General features: G+C 35.8%; 1 protein-coding gene across 1 annotated transcript in view; it reads left to right on the top strand.

Annotated features, from left to right (window-relative positions):
• LOC136799905 (muscle calcium channel subunit alpha-1-like) overlaps positions 1 to 18358 on the top strand; it is a 39008-nt gene extending 20650 nt beyond the window's left edge. Inside the window, exons 12-39 of the mRNA XM_067056547.1 lie at positions 753 to 865; positions 1392 to 1496; positions 1939 to 2154; positions 2691 to 3019; positions 3303 to 3418; positions 3648 to 3756; positions 4068 to 4197; positions 4904 to 4963; positions 5296 to 5402; positions 5825 to 5915; positions 6236 to 6343; positions 6958 to 7068; positions 7384 to 7484; positions 7916 to 8117; positions 8571 to 8729; positions 9366 to 9476; positions 10233 to 10316; positions 10973 to 11092; positions 11960 to 12025; positions 12596 to 12699; positions 12988 to 13135; positions 13510 to 13637; positions 13960 to 14162; positions 14565 to 14672; positions 15540 to 15667; positions 16026 to 16127; positions 16408 to 16629; positions 17322 to 18358. Of these exons, the coding sequence (XP_066912648.1) occupies positions 753 to 865; positions 1392 to 1496; positions 1939 to 2154; positions 2691 to 3019; positions 3303 to 3418; positions 3648 to 3756; positions 4068 to 4197; positions 4904 to 4963; positions 5296 to 5402; positions 5825 to 5915; positions 6236 to 6343; positions 6958 to 7068; positions 7384 to 7484; positions 7916 to 8117; positions 8571 to 8729; positions 9366 to 9476; positions 10233 to 10316; positions 10973 to 11092; positions 11960 to 12025; positions 12596 to 12699; positions 12988 to 13135; positions 13510 to 13637; positions 13960 to 14162; positions 14565 to 14672; positions 15540 to 15667; positions 16026 to 16127; positions 16408 to 16629; positions 17322 to 17642 (3902 nt within the window). The 3' untranslated portion in view covers positions 17643 to 18358. The remainder of the gene's footprint in view (positions 1 to 752; positions 866 to 1391; positions 1497 to 1938; positions 2155 to 2690; positions 3020 to 3302; positions 3419 to 3647; positions 3757 to 4067; positions 4198 to 4903; positions 4964 to 5295; positions 5403 to 5824; positions 5916 to 6235; positions 6344 to 6957; positions 7069 to 7383; positions 7485 to 7915; positions 8118 to 8570; positions 8730 to 9365; positions 9477 to 10232; positions 10317 to 10972; positions 11093 to 11959; positions 12026 to 12595; positions 12700 to 12987; positions 13136 to 13509; positions 13638 to 13959; positions 14163 to 14564; positions 14673 to 15539; positions 15668 to 16025; positions 16128 to 16407; positions 16630 to 17321) is intronic.
• Positions 18359 to 20759: the final 2401 nt, after the last annotated feature.

Consider the following 20759-nt stretch of genomic DNA (forward strand, 5'->3'; position numbering starts at 1 on the left):
GGCGTATACCATTACACTCGAACGACTCAGGGAGAGTCCTTATGAGTGCCACGACACGTCACAATCAATGCCAGTTTACTCTTATCTCAGAGTAATTGTACCCGATTCCCCTTACATGATATGGGGATATTCACTTGCCAAGTGAATCGTTGTGGGTATCGCACGCGGGCCTCAAGTCAAGGATGATCACCACTATACCACTACGCCGATTTATATGGTGACACATGAAAAACATTGAGCATTTTAGATACCTAATTTACGAACCGGCAGCAAAAAAAATAGTATTTTTGGGTGCCCCCCCCATCTTTAAACAGAAAGACACGCCCGGAATATCGTGAATTATTTAAAGGATTTCTGATTTTAAACAAAATCAATACAATATAGTAATGTAAGCTGAAATTGAAACCCATCATATGAGGACTGTTTTGCCAGAGAAGTAATGAGATAATTCGTGCTTTGAAAGCTGTTTCCATTCTCAAGGCTTAGAATATATAAGAGAAATCAAATACAAAAAAAATTGACAGATGGACAAATTCAGCCATCCCAACTTTCGACCGTAATAGTGAGACCACCCTAGCGATTTCATTCCTCTTTGTACTTTACGCAATTTAACCACTAACGGTTTAAAAGAACGAAAACTTACGCATGCGCTTTGAAATAAAACAATAGACGCGAAAAAGGTCTTTCCTCCATGTGATAACGGCGGATGAAATCTTAATATGTCACCCTCCTTGTCCTATTTTATTTTCTAGATCGTGCCAATTATTTCTTCTTGGGATTATTCTCGTTTGAGATGATCTTGAAGATATATTGTCTTGGATTCAGTGGTTATTGTCGATCGCTCTTCAACAGGTTCGATGGCTTGGTGAGTAAAACCTTAATTCTTGAACAGTCAGGGATAATATCGTCTCAGGGGCAGTTTATATAGAGGCGGGATGGATTTCCGAACGTCACTTGATCTATTTTTAGCCATTTGATTCGTCAAAAACTGCGACGTAACGTTCGAAAATCCATCCCACCTCACCTAGCCGGGCCAGCCCGTCCCCATTTAAACAGCCCTTCAATCGTCTTAATAACCGATCAGGCTAAACAACCGATGATCGGCTAATTTGAACATACCCGTATCTGACTGTTAACTAATATCATTTTCTGCCCCCTCCCCCTCTGTTGTATATTTCCTTTGGGATTTTTTTTCGAATCACTGCCATAAGTTGAACGAAATGATCTTGTCATTAAAATGTATTTTGAATTTAATTCCCTCTCTTTTTTCAATCTTTCTTTATTAAAAATAGGTTCCTAATTTGGGAAGTCTTTTGTACTAGTTTCAGTTAAAATTTCTCTATCAGTTGGCTGTAATACTTTGAAATTCTTCACTTTACTTCATTTAACAGGTGGTGCTTAGCAGTTTGTTGGAGGTAGCTATTACCTTACCAACCGGTATCAACCCGATCGGTATCAGCGTGTTACGTTGTATCCGTCTGCTACGTATCTTCAAGGTATCCTCAACTTTAATCTGCTCTCGTTTAGACCATATTCAGACATAACGGAAAACAGTAGAGCGGAACCGTTTCGATCCGTTTTGCTTTGTAACGTCTTCTTTTTTAATTTCGATGTTCACACAGTGTTTCGGAACCGTTTCGTTTCGGAATGATACGTCCCTACTCTCCTTATTACTAGCCTTAGTCTCCTAGTCATTGCTCCTAATCCTCTTTTCTCTTTTCACACATCAGGTATTGCGGTATCAGGAGTCACTTTGCAAGAATAAGCTTATCGTTTTGATAACTAAGATTACTCATACTAACTAGTCTTAGTCTCCTAGCCTTACTTCTAATCCTCTTTTTCTCTTTTCACACATCAGGTGACGCGTTATTGGGAAATATTGCCAGTCCTAGTCTCCTAGCTTTGCTCCTAATCCTCCTTTCTCTTTTCACACATCAGGTGACGCGGTATTGGGAGTCACTTAGCAACTTGGTGGAATCATTAGTGAACAGTATAAAGTCTATTGCAAGCTTGTTATTGCTGTTATCTTTGTTTATACTCATCTTTGCATTACTCGGTATGCAAATTTTCGGCGGCAGATTCAACTTCGAAGATGAAGATATGCCGCGATCCAATTTCAACACGTTCTGGCGATCCTTAGTCACTGTCTATCAGGTTAGAACATTCTTAAATTTCAATTATTTTCTATCGAAAACACTTCTTAAGAATATATACACCAAGTGTTACAGAGGTTTGCGGTTTGGACTAAAGTCCTGCTCATTAGTTGACCCTGTTATGAGTAGGTGGTCGAAGAATCGATTGAGATCGATAATAAATCGATATTAATCGATGGATGAAATATAATTCCTTTGTGTTGTTTAATTCGAAAATGGTCGAATTGCGAATTGTGTCACTTCTTAGGGCATATTTAGATCTAGACACTAAAACATAACAAACCACACTATTTTTGGATACTGCAAACTCAGGGCTATCCTTGATAAGTTCTATCGATTCACTTGAAAACTGTAGAAGATTCGAAGGGCAATTTTTTTTGTCAATTCTACACCCTATTAGGAGCATACGAAAACCTGTTTTAAGGCCTTTTCTAAATCTCGGACGTTGGTCTACTAACAGCGTTTTATGAATCAACGAAAGTTTTATTAGTTAAACAATGTGCCAAAGACCTAACCCCGATTTTTCCGTCTTTCAAGATCTTGACAGGAGAGGATTGGAACGCAGTCATGTATTACGGTATCAAATCATGGGGTGGCATTAAAAACCCATGGGCCATCATCGCCATTGTCTACTTCATCTCATTGGTGGTGATTGGTAACTACATCTTGTTGAACGTTTTCTTGGCCATTGCTGTGGACAATCTAGCTGACGCTGAAAATTTAACCAAGATTGACAAAGAGGAGAAAAAACGAAAGAAAGAAGAGAAGAAAAGGAAGAAGGATGAGAAAAAGTTACAACAATTAAGACGAAATCCTGGAACACAATCTATCAGTCAGGATTCTGAAAATCCTCCTGTTGCTATCGAGTAAATATTCATTGTTTTGTATATCTGTATTTTTGTTCTGTATTGTATCATCAAGTTCTCACGTTCCTGTTAGCCTGTTTTATAAATTTGTCAGTTAACCGGGTGATTTTGGTGGTTCTGTAGCTTATTTTTATTTTTCTGCAGGTTTGCTTTTAGACCTTTTGTTACTCTTTTGAGCCTATTTAACCCAGTCTTGTCTCAATAAATTCATAAATGAGTAAGCAAACGATATCACTCTTATCTAAAAACAAACCTTTAATTAATCCCTACTTGTTTCGTTCAGGGCACCTACAAATGAACGCATTCGAATAGCACAAGAGAATTACTTAGAGAACGGGGGTGGAACGTCCAGCTCATTCAACTCAAGCATGGATCAACATAATGATGATGAAGACGGAAGTAAGCTCTCCTCTTCGTTCGTTCGTTCGTTCGTTCTTTCCTTCATTCATTCATTCGTTTATTCGTTCGCTCTTCTATTCGTAGATTTTGGCAGGATCGTCAAACACACTAAAGGCATAAATTTAGCAGAAACTTAACTTGAAATCATAACTATTCCATTGCTTACTAGCTAACAAATTCATTCATTCATTCATTTGTTCACTGAACTTTCTCTCCATTTATTTTTCAGAGAGACTGGGTATTCGACCATTGAGGTTATCAGAGATCAATCTGTTGAAAGATAGTCCTGAACCATTACCTGAAGCTAATTCAATGTTTATCTTCAAGAAAACCAACATGTGAGTTGATTTATTTCGCTTTTTTCTTCAATACCAAATTTTCTTCTGAAAGTTATAATCTTAAGATTATTTTATTGTTTGATGTCTGCTTTAAAAGAATAAGGTAAACTCACCAAAAATGTTAATTTTGAGTAGGGTTAAAGTCAATTTATCTGTGAACTGGACATCCAGACATTTTGCTCCTTACCCCCTGGATATCCTACCCCCTGGAGATTCAGGTAGCATTGAACCCCCTGGATGTCCGATATCCTCAACAGGGGGCATGGACTTTTTCTGGAAAAACTAATTTTATCTTTAAACTTCTTTTTCAGCTTCCGTATCTATTGTTACCAGTTGTGTACACACCGTTATTTTGTCAACACCATCCTCATCATGATCTGTTGCAGTAGTATCTTACTCGCCGCTGAAGATCCTTTACAAATTGATGTCAAACGAAATAATGTATAAAGTTCTTTTATATCCTATCTTGTTCTATACTACCCCTCTTATTGTTCATGTTAAGGATCGATAGCCGAACGGTCAAAGGCGTCAACGTTATAAACGAAGAGTTCTCGGTTTGAATCCCCGCTTTTTCTAATGTTCCGTTTAGTTCATAGATTGCCGAGCCGGCTGGCTATTGACCCCGTCAGAGCAATCGGAAGACTGTCTTAAAATCCTAGATTACCGGGCTACCCACGTAAAAGCAATCGACTCTATCCATCAATATTTACTACCCTAAGCTCGTACCCTCTTTTGACTTATTAATGTCATTTTTAATACTTGATACTAAGCAACATAATATTAAGTTCTTTCTATTATCCTCAATACAGATCTATGCCACTTCATACCTTTGGTTGGACGGTTAAAAACTTTTTATTTTCAAAGTATCTACCGTAAGCTGGTCTAATGTCGACACCCCTCTTCTAATTTCGTCATCCATCTTTAGAGATATGAATAATAAGAAGGTCGGAATTTCTGATTGAAACTTATTTTTATCGCTTAGCAATCAGTTGAGGAGTCCATCAGTGATTCCGACATTCTTATTATTCGTATCTCTAAAGAAGAGTGTCGAAATTAGAAGAGGGATGTCGACAATAGACCAACTTACGGTATCCTCTTTTTTCATCCTTACTATTTTAAAACGGTTTCATTTCCTCTCTCGTTTCAGATTTTAGATTATTTCGATTACATTTTCACTGCTATCTTTACTGTGGAAATCATTATTAAGGTAACGAATTGGACACTATATTTTGATTCTCGCTGGTACTTTCTCATTTTCTGCATTCAAAACTAGTATTGGTTGCAAGTGACGTAAAATCAGTCAATACGTCACTTTCAACCAATCAGCTGTTGGGTCCTTGGAAGACATTGCAATGGTTCATATCATGGATAAGACGTTTAAAGAATCCTGCTGTTAAGTCCTTACTAGCTCCAGCTCGGAGACTTCATTTCCAATTCCATTATCTAGATTTCAAAAAATGTTTTTAATGGTGAAATTCACAATTTGACCATTCACTACGCTTGCATAAAATTTCATCTCTTCTACCAATTTTTTTCTAGCTCGTAGCCTATGGAGTATTCCTTCACGAGGGAAGTTTTTGTCGTTCGTTATTCAACATGCTCGATCTGCTCATCGTATCTGTATCTGTCATCGCAATTATATTGAGGTGAGTGTGGCCATGGTTAATTCGAAAACCCTCTAACTGATTTAAGTAAGACCAACAAGGATATTACTCACAAATAACACTGACGGGTCAAACTCTTTAGCGAGCTTTTGTATTGCGCTTTTCTGGTGTCAAATACGGTTAGTTATGATTTGTCTAGATCCTGATTGGCTGGAGACGACGGCAAATCAGCGCCTTCCGTTTTGATTTTGTGGGACAAAACTAAGTTTCAGTCACTTTGCCGTCCTCAAAAGAGTAGATACATAAACCCGTTAAACAGTACGCACTCTTACCCCCAAAATGTTTTGAGTAAACATACTTTTAAAACAGTAACAGGTTTTGACATACTGAAATGTATTGGCACCCACAAAATACTGCATCAAATAAATATTTTAAAATTGTTTTATTACTTTTTATTTTTACAGAGGATCGAAAGAGATTTCAGTGGTCCGAATTCTTCGTGTAGTTCGGGTCTTACGTCCTCTCAGAGCAATTAACCGTGCAAAAGGACTCAAGGTATAGTTTACATTAAAGAAAAAACATTTCCCTATCCTGTAGTTGAGAAATTGAGTAAAGTCTCTACTCAGTCTTTTCGAGTGTTTTTTTATATGCTTTAATGCTGTTGAAATTTACTGTTCAGCACAAGTTTTTTCTGCAAAAAATAACTCTTGATAACGGTGCCACGATGTGGTCAGCTCAATTGTTTTAAGAAAAACCTTATATAATTTGGTCCAGTAGGGCTTCTTTTGAAATAGGATAAATTAATTTCAAGTGGTCTTTAAAGCGCGTCCGTCAAGAATTAATATAAATTTTCTTATTCTCCTTTTCTCCACTAGCACGTTGTTTCATGCGTGATAGTTGCATTACGCAGTATCGGGAACATCGTGGTCGTCACCGTTCTTTTTATCTTCATGTTCGCCGTTATCGGGATCCAACTGTTCAAGGTACGTTCGTCAGTTTGTTATCGTTTGAGTAATAACCATCAACAAGAAAAAAGCAATACACACTTCTCGAGAAATCAGCAGCATTGCGGGCCTCGTTTTCAAATAAAATAATTACTTCAAACGACATTTACACATGTTATACGTTTTCCCAAAAGACCGTTTTTTATTTTGACACAAAAGCACAACCACTTGCAACCATTAATTATATCTGACGTATCGTAGCAAAAAGTATTTGAGAACGAGGTTGTATTGTCTTTTCGAGGTACTCTAATACCAATGCAATGACTTCTTTGACTTCAATCCTTCCCGGTATAACCGTCGATAGAATATCGTCATGAACAAGTCTTATATAATGGGCAAGCAAAGCATTTCTCCTCCAAACGATTGACATTAACTTAAGCCCAAATTTTTGTCACACATTTTTTGTTACATTTAGAAAATTTAAGAAGATTTCTTATTCGTTCTTTTTGCAATCACTTTTTTTTCATCGTAGGTATCTTCTCTAAAAAAATGGTAAAAATGGTATCCCAAAGCTGACGTCCCCTTTAATTTATCCACGTTTCAAGGGCTGATAGATGAATTTGACTATACTTTTTTTTTCTCCATCTGATCAGGGTACGTTTAGTTACTGTACGGACAGTGCAGTCAAGGTCGAAAGCGAATGCAAGGGAGAATATATTGAGTACGTCAACGGACCTGAAACCAAATCGCTCACCGACGGAGAGGTACATTATTCATTCAAATGTTCCTGGAGGTTTATTGTTAATTAGCTTTATTTTTACCTTCGATCTTCCTTTTGTTTTATACGTCAATTAGATTACGGGCAGATTCTGATTACTCTACGTATTTTGTCTAAGGGCCATGGCTCCGTAAGAGAATCTGCCCAGGTTGGGGCACCGCTTTATTTTTTCTCATCCAGAGTCATACATACTATATTTGGCTTTGGTTAGATTATTCCTCGTTGGAAATTGATATCGAAGTACGCTGTATACCTTCAATGCCTTGATAAAATCAAATTTTTTTTCTTCACACTTCTTTAGCGAAGACCACGCGAATGGCTGACACACAAATTCAATTTTGACAACGTCTTTCAAGCAATGATGACGTTGTTCGTTGTCATGACATTCGAAGGTTGGCCAGGGTGAGTAGAAACACCTTGTCATCAAGGATGAGAAAAAATGCACTTTATGGGTGTAAAATTTGGAAACCCTAAGGGTTGATTTTTTGCTTAAATTTTGCTTTCAAAGACCTAATTTTGGGCCGCAAGTAATGTCGTTTTTGCATCGAGTGCCCCCCCCCCCCGGGTTTTCCACTCTCTTAATTTTGAAGTTTTTAATTGTTTGATTCGAACAAGAAAGGAATTTTACAGTAGTATGTTATGATTAAAATTCGGGTCGCTTTCTTAACTTCTACTTGTATCGCTTTTATTCTAAACCATTATGGTACAGTGGAATATCTCCTTAACTCGGACAAGAATTTGGTCCTTTCTGTTGACATTGTCTCACAAACCTTCTTCCATGTGTGTGTTAGAGTTATGTAATCCACTGTAAAACAATATTACTTTATCTATAGGATTTTGGAGAATGCAATGGACTCGACGGAGCCGAACAAGGGACCCGAACAAGACAATCGGCCCTACGTCGCTATCTACTTCGTCTTTTATATCATCATCATTGCTTTCTTTATGGTCAACATCTTCGTTGGTTTTGTTATTGTCACTTTTCAAAACGAAGGGGAAGAGGAATTTAAAGGCTGTGAACTGGATAAGAATCAGGTACGTGTATCAAGGGCTTTATTTTGTAAATAAGAATCGTGCGTGTATTTAGGGCTACATTTGGTTTCATATAACCAATGACCATAGATTTATAAAGCCCGAACGGCTAGATGTGAAGCTTTTGCTGAAAAGTGTGCCGGAGTTAGGTAGGAAATTCTATCATCTATAACCAGAAGGTTCCCAGATTTTCGAAAACAATAGCAACAATATTTTTTCTGATATTCACTTTTTTTTTGCCTGCGATGACTCGAAGCACGACATCTAGCCCTTCGGGCTTTTAAATCTATGTCAATGACATCACAATTAGTTGATGAAATGTCACATTACATAATTTTGTTCGTTTGATGCGAAATGGTGACGGCTAAAATGTAGCGAAGCCAGATTTTCCAAACAATTAAACGTGTCAATTTTTAGTTAACATGCATGATTATTTAATTTCTATCATTTCTACAGAGAAAATGCATTGAATATGTTTTGCGGGTTCATCCGATTTGCCGATTCGTTCCACCGCACCAAACACAATACCATATATGGCGCGTGGTGACGTCACGGATGTTCGAATACATGATATTCGCGTTTATTGTCGCTAATACTGTTGTGCTCGGGGCACAGGTAAGGAGTTTGATTAATTTCAGGGATTAGAAATAAATTTCAAGAGGGTCGGACATAAATTTGACGAAAGGAAATTTGAGATTCTACAAAAAATCTATGAAATTTATAGAGCGCGGCAATCTCAATTGTTGAGCATTATATCTGTATTATGTACTTTTTTGCGGCAAGAACTTTTCGCAATTAAATACTCGCGAAAACATCAATTTCTATGATTCGCGAAATTAGATTTCCGCAAATAAAAAATCAAAATTACAAATTCGTGAAATTTATTATTTTTTTCAAATTAATTTATCAAAAATGTTCAAATACTCTTTTGTGAGGTTTTATAGCAAGGAACTTTTAAAAATCATGAAAACAAATATTTTCACTTTCTGCTCTATAAGGAAACTAGCAAATTTTTTAAAGCTATCCTTATGATTCGCTAAATTATATTTCCACGAAATATGAAAAATTTCGAAAATGGCCCAACTTGTGAAATTTTCTAACATTAAAATAAAAATATGTATGAAAGTGTGACTGCTCGTTTCGGTTATGCCTTACATATAAATAGATTTTTGTTGACTTAACCAATAGATTTGATAACTTTAGAGCAGCATAACCTGTTGATTAATCTATGTTTTATTTTGTTGTTTGCAGTATTATAATGCACCAAAGACATACGAGACAGTGTTGGATGGGTTTAATATTGGATTTACCATGGTCTTCTTGTTGGAATGTATTCTTAAACTTCTAGCACTGAGGCCACGGGTAAGTAAACATTCATACAACCCATTTTCCAATAGATACAATCATGGACAAAATCTATTGAGAATTTAGCTTATTTAATCGTTTTTCGAGATTTGGAGCTCGGTCGAGAAAGTCGATTTTGGGCCATCTCTTTAATTTAATCGGATATTTCAATTTGGCACGGGTTAATAGACTTCCAGGCTATAAGTAAACATTCATACAACCCATTTACCAATACAGTTGACGCTCTCTAATTCGATCTTCAAGGGGAATCTGATTTTCATCGAATAAGGGAGCGTATCGAATAGTAGAACGTCTTTTATGGGCGTTTCTTGTTGACAGGGACTTTACATATTTCTCGAATAATAGAGCCTATCGAATAGTAGAACGCAACGCCGAAACTGTAGAGAGCATATGCAATCGATGGGCTTTCAGGGATGTCTGTTCAAGTTAAAATAAAAACACCTCTGCCTTAATGAAGGAGCTAAATACCAATTAGCATGGATAATGTCTCATTTTATTTGGTCTTAATAGTTTAAAAAAATCAGCGTGGATTTACTGTACTCGGGAAAGATCTTCTTGGGTTACCTAAAAAGAGACTATCACGTTCAGCAGCTGACAATTCCCGTTTCAACGTTAGATTAATGTTTACAACGTCCATTTAACGTTAGATGAACGTTGAAACAACGTTGTGTATCAGCTGGGTGAGCTACATTTATACTCAAGTAGAATCTTATTCAAATTTCTTAAATCTTTTCTTTTTTTAAACTTCTATAGAATTACTTCATGGACCCATGGAACATATTTGACTTCGTAATTGTCGTTGGTAGTATAGTCGACATCATTATCGGGGAATCAACAGTAAGTAACGCCCCCGCCCGCCACATTGAAAATTTTCTAAAACGCCTGTTAGACCTTAGACTATTATTATTCTTATCTTTCATCAAAGAATGAATTAAGAATAAAAGACTTTAATAGGAACTCCTGATGATCTCCCGTCTGCTTCAGTATCATAGTTAGCAAAGCTGACTGACTGTGGACCTTGTGAAACTGATCAAAAGGCTGTTTAAAGAAAGTCATAGATTTATCTGGTATCTGGTATTATTCCATTTAGCATACTTATAAATAAAATCTTGTCAAGTTAAAACCATATTTATCTGCTTCTTGTAACAATGTATACCAAATATCAATAAAAACAACACTTTGCGTTTAGCGACCGTAACTTGAAAGTAGAGCATCCAGCTACGGTGCGCAAGGTCGTGGGTCCTGGCCGGTCATACCAAAGACCTCTTAAAAGGGTACTTGATGCATCTGCTTGATGCTCAGTAATTAAGGGAAGGATCGAGGGTAAGTGGAGCAATCCAGGAAGAAAGAGTGACGCCCTCCACTACCTTCGGGTAGACAGCTATCGAAAGAGGAGCCTTCGGGTCGCCTCCGACTGCGGTCGCAAACTTTACTTATCATTTTTGTCAACATTTACTGATATAATTTAGCGTTCTTGTCTTTTCATTTTATAGAAAGACAGTTCATTCAAATTCAATTTCTTCCGTTTATTCCGTGCCTTACGTTTGGTGAAGTTACTGAGCAAAGGAACTGGTATACGAACGTTATTGTGGACCTTCATGAAATCTTTTCAGGTATGTTTTTTGAATAAGAACATCCAAAAATTTTTAAGCCTTTGGACGTTCTTAACTTTTTAAGTTTTAAGCATAAAAAAGTTTTTAAAATGTTCTTAATTTCACCATTTTGTGAGTATTTTGGTCCATTTTCCTAAGAAATTTGATGTTTTAGAGTCTGCAAAGCCTTATGTTCTCATATAGTTTGTTCTTGGTTTGTTCTTCTTGTTCTTAAAAAAAAACGTGTACGTCACACATCCCATGTTTTTTATACCATACCAGAAAAAAATAAGTCGATATGAATTTTAGTCGGAGAAGAATTTAATCACATATAGATTTTTCAGAAAAATCAGTTTTCCCTGACTAGGTTTTCTAAATTAGTCACCTTTTCCCGAATAGATTTTTCTAAAAAAAGTCACTTCTCCAATTTTTAATTTTTTTAGCTTTATAAAACAAAAATCTCTATATAATAAGAGTGTCAAAAGGTCGGGAAAAATTTCAGGCTCGTATCTCCAACCTTTTTATTGTTAAATAAGAGTGATATCGTTTGTTTACTCATCAATTTTAATTCACAAGCTTTTTCACATTGAATCGAGACGGATGTGGAGCAAGATTGGTCAGAAAGAGGAAAAGAAAAACAAATTTTGTTTATTCAGCACATAATAACAATAGGGAGACACTGTCCTGATATGAAATATGTGTCTGATATGAAACGGGAACACTTATGTAAAAAGAAAACCTTTAAGTTGAGATTTGATTCTTTTTTGGGAATTGAACTTTTAAACGTGTCTTAACCTTTTGGCGCGAAAATGTGTCAACTGTTACCCTGAGATTTTACAATATCATACACATCAAGGTTGGCTTCTCTTTACGTTTGTTTTCTCTTAGGCGTTGCCGTACGTTGGTTTGCTAATCGTCCTGCTTTTCTTTATTTACGCTGTAATTGGAATGCAGGTTTGTTAAATTACATATTTTCTGTAGTTTTTATTGACAACTTACTTTAATCAGATTAACTTTCGCGAGATAGTTTTGCCATTTTCGCGAAATAGTTTTGCCATTTTCGCGAAATTAAAACTCGCAAAAACGCGTGAGATTTCTGACTCGCTAAATTAAATCCACCACAAAACTTTTAAAATCACATTTTTTTTAAGTCTCCATTTGTGGCAAAAAATGGCTATTTTCCAGCTGTTTTCAGGTTTTTCGCCTGAAAAAGAATTCGCATTTTTTTCGCTCGCAAAATTTAATCTGATTGAAGTACCATCTAGAGACGTTCGTTCGATTATTAAATTCAACATATTGAATGCAATTATCATTTACTTAGTAATTTGCCTTTAGTAACTTACTTTCACGTGGTTAAAATTTGTGAATATATCCCTTTTTCAACAAATTTCATCCATTTTCCTAGAGTTTTTGGTAAAAATCGTTGATTATTTTTCGTGAAAATTTTATTAATTTTCAATTTTCTTGAAAATTCGTGAAAATTAGGAAAATTGTAAAATTTCTGACCCACTTTTTCTCTCATAGGTGTTTGGCGGTATAAAAACCGGCGGAGATATCAATGAAGATAACGCAATAACGAGGTTTAATAATTTCCAGACCTTCCCTGCTGCAGCCTTACTTTTGTTCAGGTATTGTCATGTTTTTCACTTATTTTATGAGAAAATTAGGCTGAAATTTGGTCGAAACCTAAAACGTGTAGTTCTTAGATTTGAGTCCCTAAGAAAAGTCACTGACTGATATCTAGGCTTCTGTTAGTCTAAATCGCAGACCTCTACAAAACCCCAGGTAGTATATAGAGCACGAATCGTTAGTGGATGTCAGAAGCCCAGCCCCTAGCAAAAATAGTTTCTTACAGGAAGTATATCTATAGAGGTCTTCGTTCGGACTAAATGATATCTTTCTGTCTTTTTTTATAGATCTTCAACAGGCGAAAATTGGCAACAGATAATGAACTCGTGTTTAGATCGAGACGATGTGCGGTGCGAACAAGACGAAAGTGCAAGATGCGGATCTAGTTTTGCTTACGTCTATTTCATCACTTTTAATATGATCTGTTCGTTCCTTGTAAGTCTTTCTATACTAACTCTCTTAATTTTGTTTGGGTAACTGAGGCAATAGAGAAAGCTTACGTCTATTTCATCACTTTTGATATGACCTGTTCGTTCCTTGTAAGTCTTTCTATACTAACTCTTCTTAATTTTGTTTGGGCCACTGAGGCAAACTATGGAAGTTTATTTTTATAAATTTCTTTAAATTTCATTTGAATAATCGAGACTAGAAGTGGCTTTTTAGAATGAAACGAATTTTCATCTCTAAGTTAAGTAAGGTTCAAAAAAGTTCACCATATCAGAATCATTATAAAGAGAGAACGTCACCCAACAGACACTCTTTCCGGAACATCCATCATATGAATTCTGATCCTTCTTTTTCTCCAACAGATCATTAATTTATTTGTTGCCGTTATTATGGACAATTTTGATTACCTAACACGTGATTGGTCAATCCTCGGCCCACACCATCTAGAAGAATACGTTCGCACGTGGTCGGAATACGATCCAGACGCCACGTAAGTTATGTCGCATAATATTTTCACAGTTTAAGACCGTGCTCAAAAGTTACAGTTTTTAAGCATTGTTCCGGTATGGTTGTTGTTGTTACGGATAGGAACTGTTCATATTGGTTTCGGAGCAAGAAACCGGAGCAGTTTCGTTTTGACCAAAAAAGTGGAACATGCCCGGTGTTTTTTTCGGGTGTTTTCGTATAAAAGATTACGTCATGAATATCAAGTATAGAGCACGAATCACTTAGCAGATACCAGCAGCCTAAGAGAAACCTGAAGTTTTTAGAAAATTTACTATTTTTCTCTCTTTTTCTTCCCCGTTACATAGAGGACGTATGAAGCATGTTGACATTGTCAGTATGTTAAAGAGGATCCAACCGCCGTTAGGTTTTGGGAAATGTTGTCCGCACAGAGAAGCGTGTAAGAGACTTGTTAGTATGAATATGATCATGAATAACGATGGCACTGTTGATTTTCACGCCACGTTATTCGCACTGGTCAGGACGTCTCTCAGTATCAAGAAACCGGATGGTAAGTCAAACGTTGTTCCGGGTCCGACATATTTTCTCGATTTTGTTTTGTCGTGGAATTGGTAGGATAGTCTTGTATAAAAATATCAAATAAGATGGGGGTGTAACTGGCAACATATTGGCGGTCGTGATAACCATTGAGGCGTTTGCGGCTGCCTTTTGTTATTACTTCTTCTATAAGTATCGAAGGGTTCCTTGTGATCACGTTTATTATAAGGGTCAGTAATATTAAAGCCAAGCCTTAAATTTTTCTTTAATTTATTTTGTTTTAAATAATATATCTATCTGTGTATTTCTATCTAAAAACCTAAAGCGATTTTCTGTAAGGTCTTAAATAGGATTTTACGTGAATGTGAAAAAAGTTTTAACTGAAACATGTTGTTATAAACTTTTTTATCTGCAGTAAAATCCAACACAGCAAAGGAGAACCTAGAATTACGAAGTATCATAAAACACATTTGGCCTCGAACAAATGAGAAAATTCTGAATAAAGTTATCCCCAAACCAGACTGTAAGTTCTACCATTCGTTTTTTATTCTTTTGTCTTTGCTACCCTTTTTACTTGTTATGCTTGTTAATTATTTTTGTACCCAAATTAGCAGGTGCCAATAAGGGCTTTGGTCGTTTTGATATTCCCTTATCATATTATTTACTGCGAAATTTGATGCAATGATCCCTTTCAATGTTGCCAATTTTAGTTCAGTTTGAATTACCTTGAGGGGAAAAATCTTAGAGTCATCACGTTTCCCTATGACATTATCAGGGGAAAAAAGTCAGGATTCTTTCTAAGTTGGGAAAAAGTTACCTTAAAAAGTTGTGTTGGCATCCAGTTCAAATTGACTTGGACTATGGCACTGCAATATCCACCACCCTATTTTCCGCGGTAGAGTTTTAATTGATCTACCTTATCTGTCAAAACTTAGTCGGCCTTAATTATTATTCGACTCTAATTTTAGTCACCTCGTCAAAATATAGTCACTAAGGGCCGCCTAAGCGGTTCTATTTACAGTTAATTTGGATCTAATTTTTAGTCGGCCGTAATTTTTAGTCGGCCCTAATTTTTAGTCGGCCCTAATTTTAGTCATCAAGCCAAAATTTAGTCACTAAGGGCCGCCTAAGCGGTTCTATTTACAGCTAATTTGGATCTAATTTTTAGTCGGCCGTAATTTTTAGTCGGCCCTCTAATTTTAGTCACCAAGCCAAAATTTAGTCACTTAGGGCCGACTAAGTTTTGGCCGATAAGGTATTTAAATTATCACGAGGAAAAAAAATTAAGATTTGCTGTCAAGTTCCCCGTCACTGAGTCTCTTAGAAGCAGGCCATAAATTTTTCCAATAATAACTGACTTTACCTCGTTTTTCTGTTGTTTTTTTTTCAGCCGAAGAAGGCATAACCGTGGGCAAGTTCTACGCCACTTTCTTAATTCAAGAATACTTCCGTCGCTTCAAAAAGAAACGACAAGACGAACGACGTCGTCGAAATGCTGACTCAACAGTTTCACTCAAGGTACGTTTTTTTCGATGCGTTGGTATTCTGTGGTATTTAGTATTTAGATAACACTACAGATCTCTCCTCATTTCAAAGAATTTATTTCGTGAAGGAGGAAATCTTGTATAGACAGGATTGAACACCTCGCAAATGTTTTTTTTTAGAGCTAGCATAAAGCTGTATATGAATTACAATTCCTTAAAAGATTTGCCATTTGATTTTAGAATCACTTATCGGCCCTTTTAACGTCGGTCCTTATTGTTGTTACTTTTTGTCGCTGGCCTAATAATGGCCGGTGCTAAATTACGGACCGGCGTATAAAGTGCCGATAAGGTAAATAGGCGCAAAAGACGACGAATTTGTCTTTCTCTTGCAGGCTGGTTTACGCACCATACAAGACATTGGTCCCAAATTGAGGCGTAAATTGTCCGGAGAAATTGCTGAGAATCCCGAAGAAGAAGGAAGACTTGAAAAAGAGGTACTGACCTAATTTGTATTGAGAAACTTTCCGGAAAGTCTTGAGAAAGACTTTCTGCGAAGTGAGATCGAATTAGAGAAGGAAGCTAATCGCCGGGATTAACTAATCGAAATTTAATAACGATTAGCGGTAATCGGGATTTAATCTGATCGACTTTTGAACAACCGGGCCCTGCGGAATGTTCCCAATCTAAACTAACGAAACATAAAAATTATTGAATTTTTTTAGCTTTTTATAAATGCTTTCAAGCTCACCGACCTCTAATTTACTCGCTTTTCAGAATAAGCGGAAGAGCTTTATGGACAGTTTCCGACGTTCTTTGGTGTTTGGTGAAGCGGACAAGAAGCGTTCAGCATTTAGTAAACAAAAGGAGGATAGAAGCCAAATGGAGCAACCATTATTGAATGTTTCAATGAGTTCTGATGACATGAAAAGACATTCGTATCATGGTTCAAGTTCGTATGATAAATCGTCGTTTGAAGACTCTTCTGCTGACCCAGCGGTAAGGCTCTTCCTCAGTGTCCAAAACTTCTTCTTTCTCAGATGAATTTCCGTCTCAGTGAAGTAAATAAAGAGGTATTTCTATCTCAAAATTCTGTATAATTCGCCGAAATTTCAAGCTTATATGCTAAATTTCTATTTAAAATCCGTTTTCCGTCTCATACGAAAAACCTTGGTTTGACCACTGCAGTCTACGTTAACGAAAAATATTTTCTAAATTTTGAGAGTTCTTAGTCGGGTTGTGATGCTAAGAAGGATTTGCAAGTAAATACTTTCAGAGTTTTAGAATCTTTTCGCAGACTATGTGTTTTTCCTTTGATCATTCAATTAACTTTGATTGTTACGGTTTGAGGTTCGAATCAAGTCCAAGATCACAGGAATAAGATCGCATAATTCTAATGTGTATGGTTTAGGGTCTTTCTACATTAACCCGCTGCAGAGAATATTTGATAATTTTAAGACATTACTCTTTCCTTTTGGGGAACGAGAAGTGAAGTGTGTCCACGTTTTAGAGCAATTTAATGGAGGTCTGTTAGCATTGCTAAAGCTACGTACCATCGGATGTCTCCGATATGAAAAATGACGAAAGACGTAATCTTAACTTACGCATATTAAGAATTGAGGCTGTATTGATTTAATAATTTATTGTACAGAGGATGTTAAAGTGCTTTTATCTTCATCTTTTCATTTTAGGGTAATGACCGTATCGGTGTTGGACAGAAATTCATGAATAAAATGACACCTTGGAAGAAACCGAAGTCAGATAATGATCTTTCCGATGTTAAAGTACAAGAACAGCGGAACGCAACGCGGAACTATCCGATTCCGGATATAGTTGTCCGGCAGCCGAAAGAAGAAGAGAAAGACTTTAATAAATTTCGTCGGCCATCTTTAAAACTTTTGCCACCGTCAAGTACTATTGATCAGAATTCTGATAATGATAATATGTCGGTAGTTTCCGAGACTTCTAGTTATACGGGTGATCGTAAAGACGGAACTACTAGTCCGTATTGAGAGAGTATTTTTTGATGTGCTAAATTGGGCTTCAACTACCCTTGAGAATGCAGTTGTCATTATATTTGCAGTGTGAATTTGCTGGATGGAAATTTTTGCGAATTTTTCGAATGAATCAATGGATTAAGAAAATCTCAGTTTGTGAATGAATGATTGACAGAAGTACGGAAAATTAAATTTCTACCGGTACTGCAGCAATCTCAATGTCGTTTCATCGGACGAATTCTTTTTTGGAGTTCGCCAAATTTTCCAACAGGTGTCCCATCAAACCTATTTGTCGGCTCCTCGAAGCCGCGTCGCATTTTGGTGCCAGTTCAACGGAACGAGACTACAATCAGAGCAGGCGACTCGCATCCAAGTTGAACGGATAAAGCGATAAAAAACATCACCTGATTCCTTGGATTTTTATGAAAGACAGGAGATGCATAGAATGAGAGAAAGACACTCTACGATGAATAAAGTTTGAATACCAATGTACGGCTTAGTATGAAAGAGTGCACGAAAATTCTCTGTCCACGAATGATTGATGGAATGAATGCGCGAATTTATTTTGTATTTTATATATATAGTATTTTAGTTTTATTTGACATTTTTTTCTAAAAGACATGCCTGGATCTCCATACTACTATTGTACAACTTTTTTTGTTTTAAAAGATAAAGAATTTAGATACCTATACCTCATCTGTATACAAAGAAAAAGAATTTAGGAATGTGAATCATCTTTATATATTATTTGTTGTTTATTATTATAAAATATTAATATTATTTGTCTCTCCCCATTCCCCTTATATTTTTTATTGCTTCTTCCGTTTGTTCCACTGAAAAGGCTCTTGGCAATATTAGGAACCATCTACTTGCAAATGATAGATCGGAGCTATTTTCTTTCGTAATACTGTTCAGGCTAGCAATGTTTGTACTTTGTACCACAGTGTATCTCTCGTAAAACTTAGCCGTGTTGTATTTTCCTCTACGGCAATGAATTTTAATATTTCCGTAGATATGGGGTTGATGAGCATTTTTAGGGAAATACCAACTTGGTCTCTAGTACCGAAATGTATTATGTCAAAATAACTTAAAAAGGAGGAACAGTAAAAATTTTCAAAAGGCAATTATAGATTTTTTCAAAATTAATTATTTGTGTTTGAGTTTCTATCTATAATTCATATATATTATTATATGTATATTTTATTATTTTTTAAAACGTATCAAAAATGTTTCTATTTTGTAGTTTATTATATATTAGTGTTGTTTTTTTTCCGCGAACGTAGTTGCCTATCAAAAGTGTGGCTTGAAGCTTGAAGATCCTTTTAAAAGATTTCAAATAGACAAACATAGAATTCAGAAAGGAAGTGACATCATCTATACTGATAGATTAAATTACTTAGATTTTTCATGATTTTTTGCCATTTTTAGTTTGCTTTTGCATCCTTCAAGAAATTACTGATTCTCTTATAGATCCGCTGTGCTAAAACTTTTAAAAAATTCCCTACTTTTTCTTTCGTTAGCAAATGCCTAGAAATTAATGGTTTTGAATAAGCCGAATTAACGATTTTTTGTACTCTTTTTGATATGTAATATAATACATTGAAAACAAATATTCTGTTGTTTTTCTGTTCATCGAACCTATACTCCAAATCAATCTGTCCTTCCAGGGTAACATTGTCTTTATGTAGATTTGAGCAAAGACTTGGAGAAGGCTTTGAAGTTCGTTGAAGCCTTTACCAAACTCTTCTTCGCTGACTGGAAAAGATAACGCGAAGTTTGGTTTGTTACGGTTAGGTAACATTTCGTGTCTCACATGGCAAGTTTTGAAAAATATAAAAAGCGCCCCCGGGCGGGTTAGTACGTGGCTAAGTTCCTTGGTATATCAATGATTTATCTGATACCTAATACCCCCCGACTCGTATCCCTCTAGACTATATAGCCGATTTTTTGGTTGAATATAATATCCCGGGAGATTTCAAATTCAAGAAACTCAAAAAAAACATTCGGTCAACGTGATGTATTTTCAAAACGTAAAACCTTATATTTACAATATTACTGTTTACTGAATGACAAAACGATGTGAAACATTTGTAGAAAAAAGGTATAAAGATATTTTGCGTGTTTTCACAGAAATTAATCTTTACGAAAATGGACCAGTGAAAAGCTTGTGTTTTAAGGCCATTCATCTTGCATTTACAAAAACCACGACAGATCAAGCATTTCGTAGATTATAAAATCCAAAAATCCGGCAAAACTTTCAAAAAAGGTCTTAAATTGAATAAATGTTTTACAATACTTTGGGCGTGCAAACTTTCCTGAGCAATAACTTTCATGATATTGAAAAATCGCGAAATTTACGACATGTACTTTCGCGAATTCGACGAAAAAGTTATTTCGCGATCATAAACTTTCGCCAATGAGGTACCTATATTTTCAGCAAAAAATTCAAGTTTCCAGTGCATAAAACCAGTGTTTCGATCGTTCAAATGTACTCAAACCACAATTGAAAGACTTTTGCATAATTTCTACACTAAATTTTATCCTTGCTATCATCAAAAAGGAAAATTTTCAAAGACAGACATCTACTTTCGCGAAAAGGGCTAAAATTCGCGAAATTCGCGAGAGTTTCTGCTTGCCAAAGTTTGTACGCCTTAAGTAAATGCTGGAAAAACTTGTCTTTGATGCAGGAACCACCCTTCTAAACTAGAAAATGTATAAAACATAAAATGATATAAAAACAGTTAACTCCAAAAAATAAACCTACTCTACAAAACGAAAAGACACTACATAATACACGACGATACATAAATATATTATAAAATCATGTTCAAGAGTTATCATTCTGAAACAAAATTTAACGTTTAATCAAGAAAATTAAATAAAACATTGTTAAAGTTCCTTGGCTTAATCTATTGGTCAGAAAACGTAAGCTCTGTTAATGTTGTGTAAGTGTATTCGAACATGGGGGTTTGAGAAGACCCCATTACAAAGATTAACAAAACCCTTTATAAAATCAAACTGCTAAATATATTATTCATAAGTATAAAAATGGAACGTTAACTTTCTAAACTTTATTGTATTCAAACCTTTGATATCAATTTCTCGTTTTTAACCATTTCGTTTTCATCTCGT

The sequence above is a fragment of the Clytia hemisphaerica genome, unplaced genomic scaffold (assembly GCF_902728285.1).
Source record: "Clytia hemisphaerica strain Z4C2 unplaced genomic scaffold, Clytia hemisphaerica genome assembly, whole genome shotgun sequence".
Taxonomy (NCBI): domain Eukaryota; kingdom Metazoa; phylum Cnidaria; class Hydrozoa; order Leptothecata; family Clytiidae; genus Clytia; species Clytia hemisphaerica.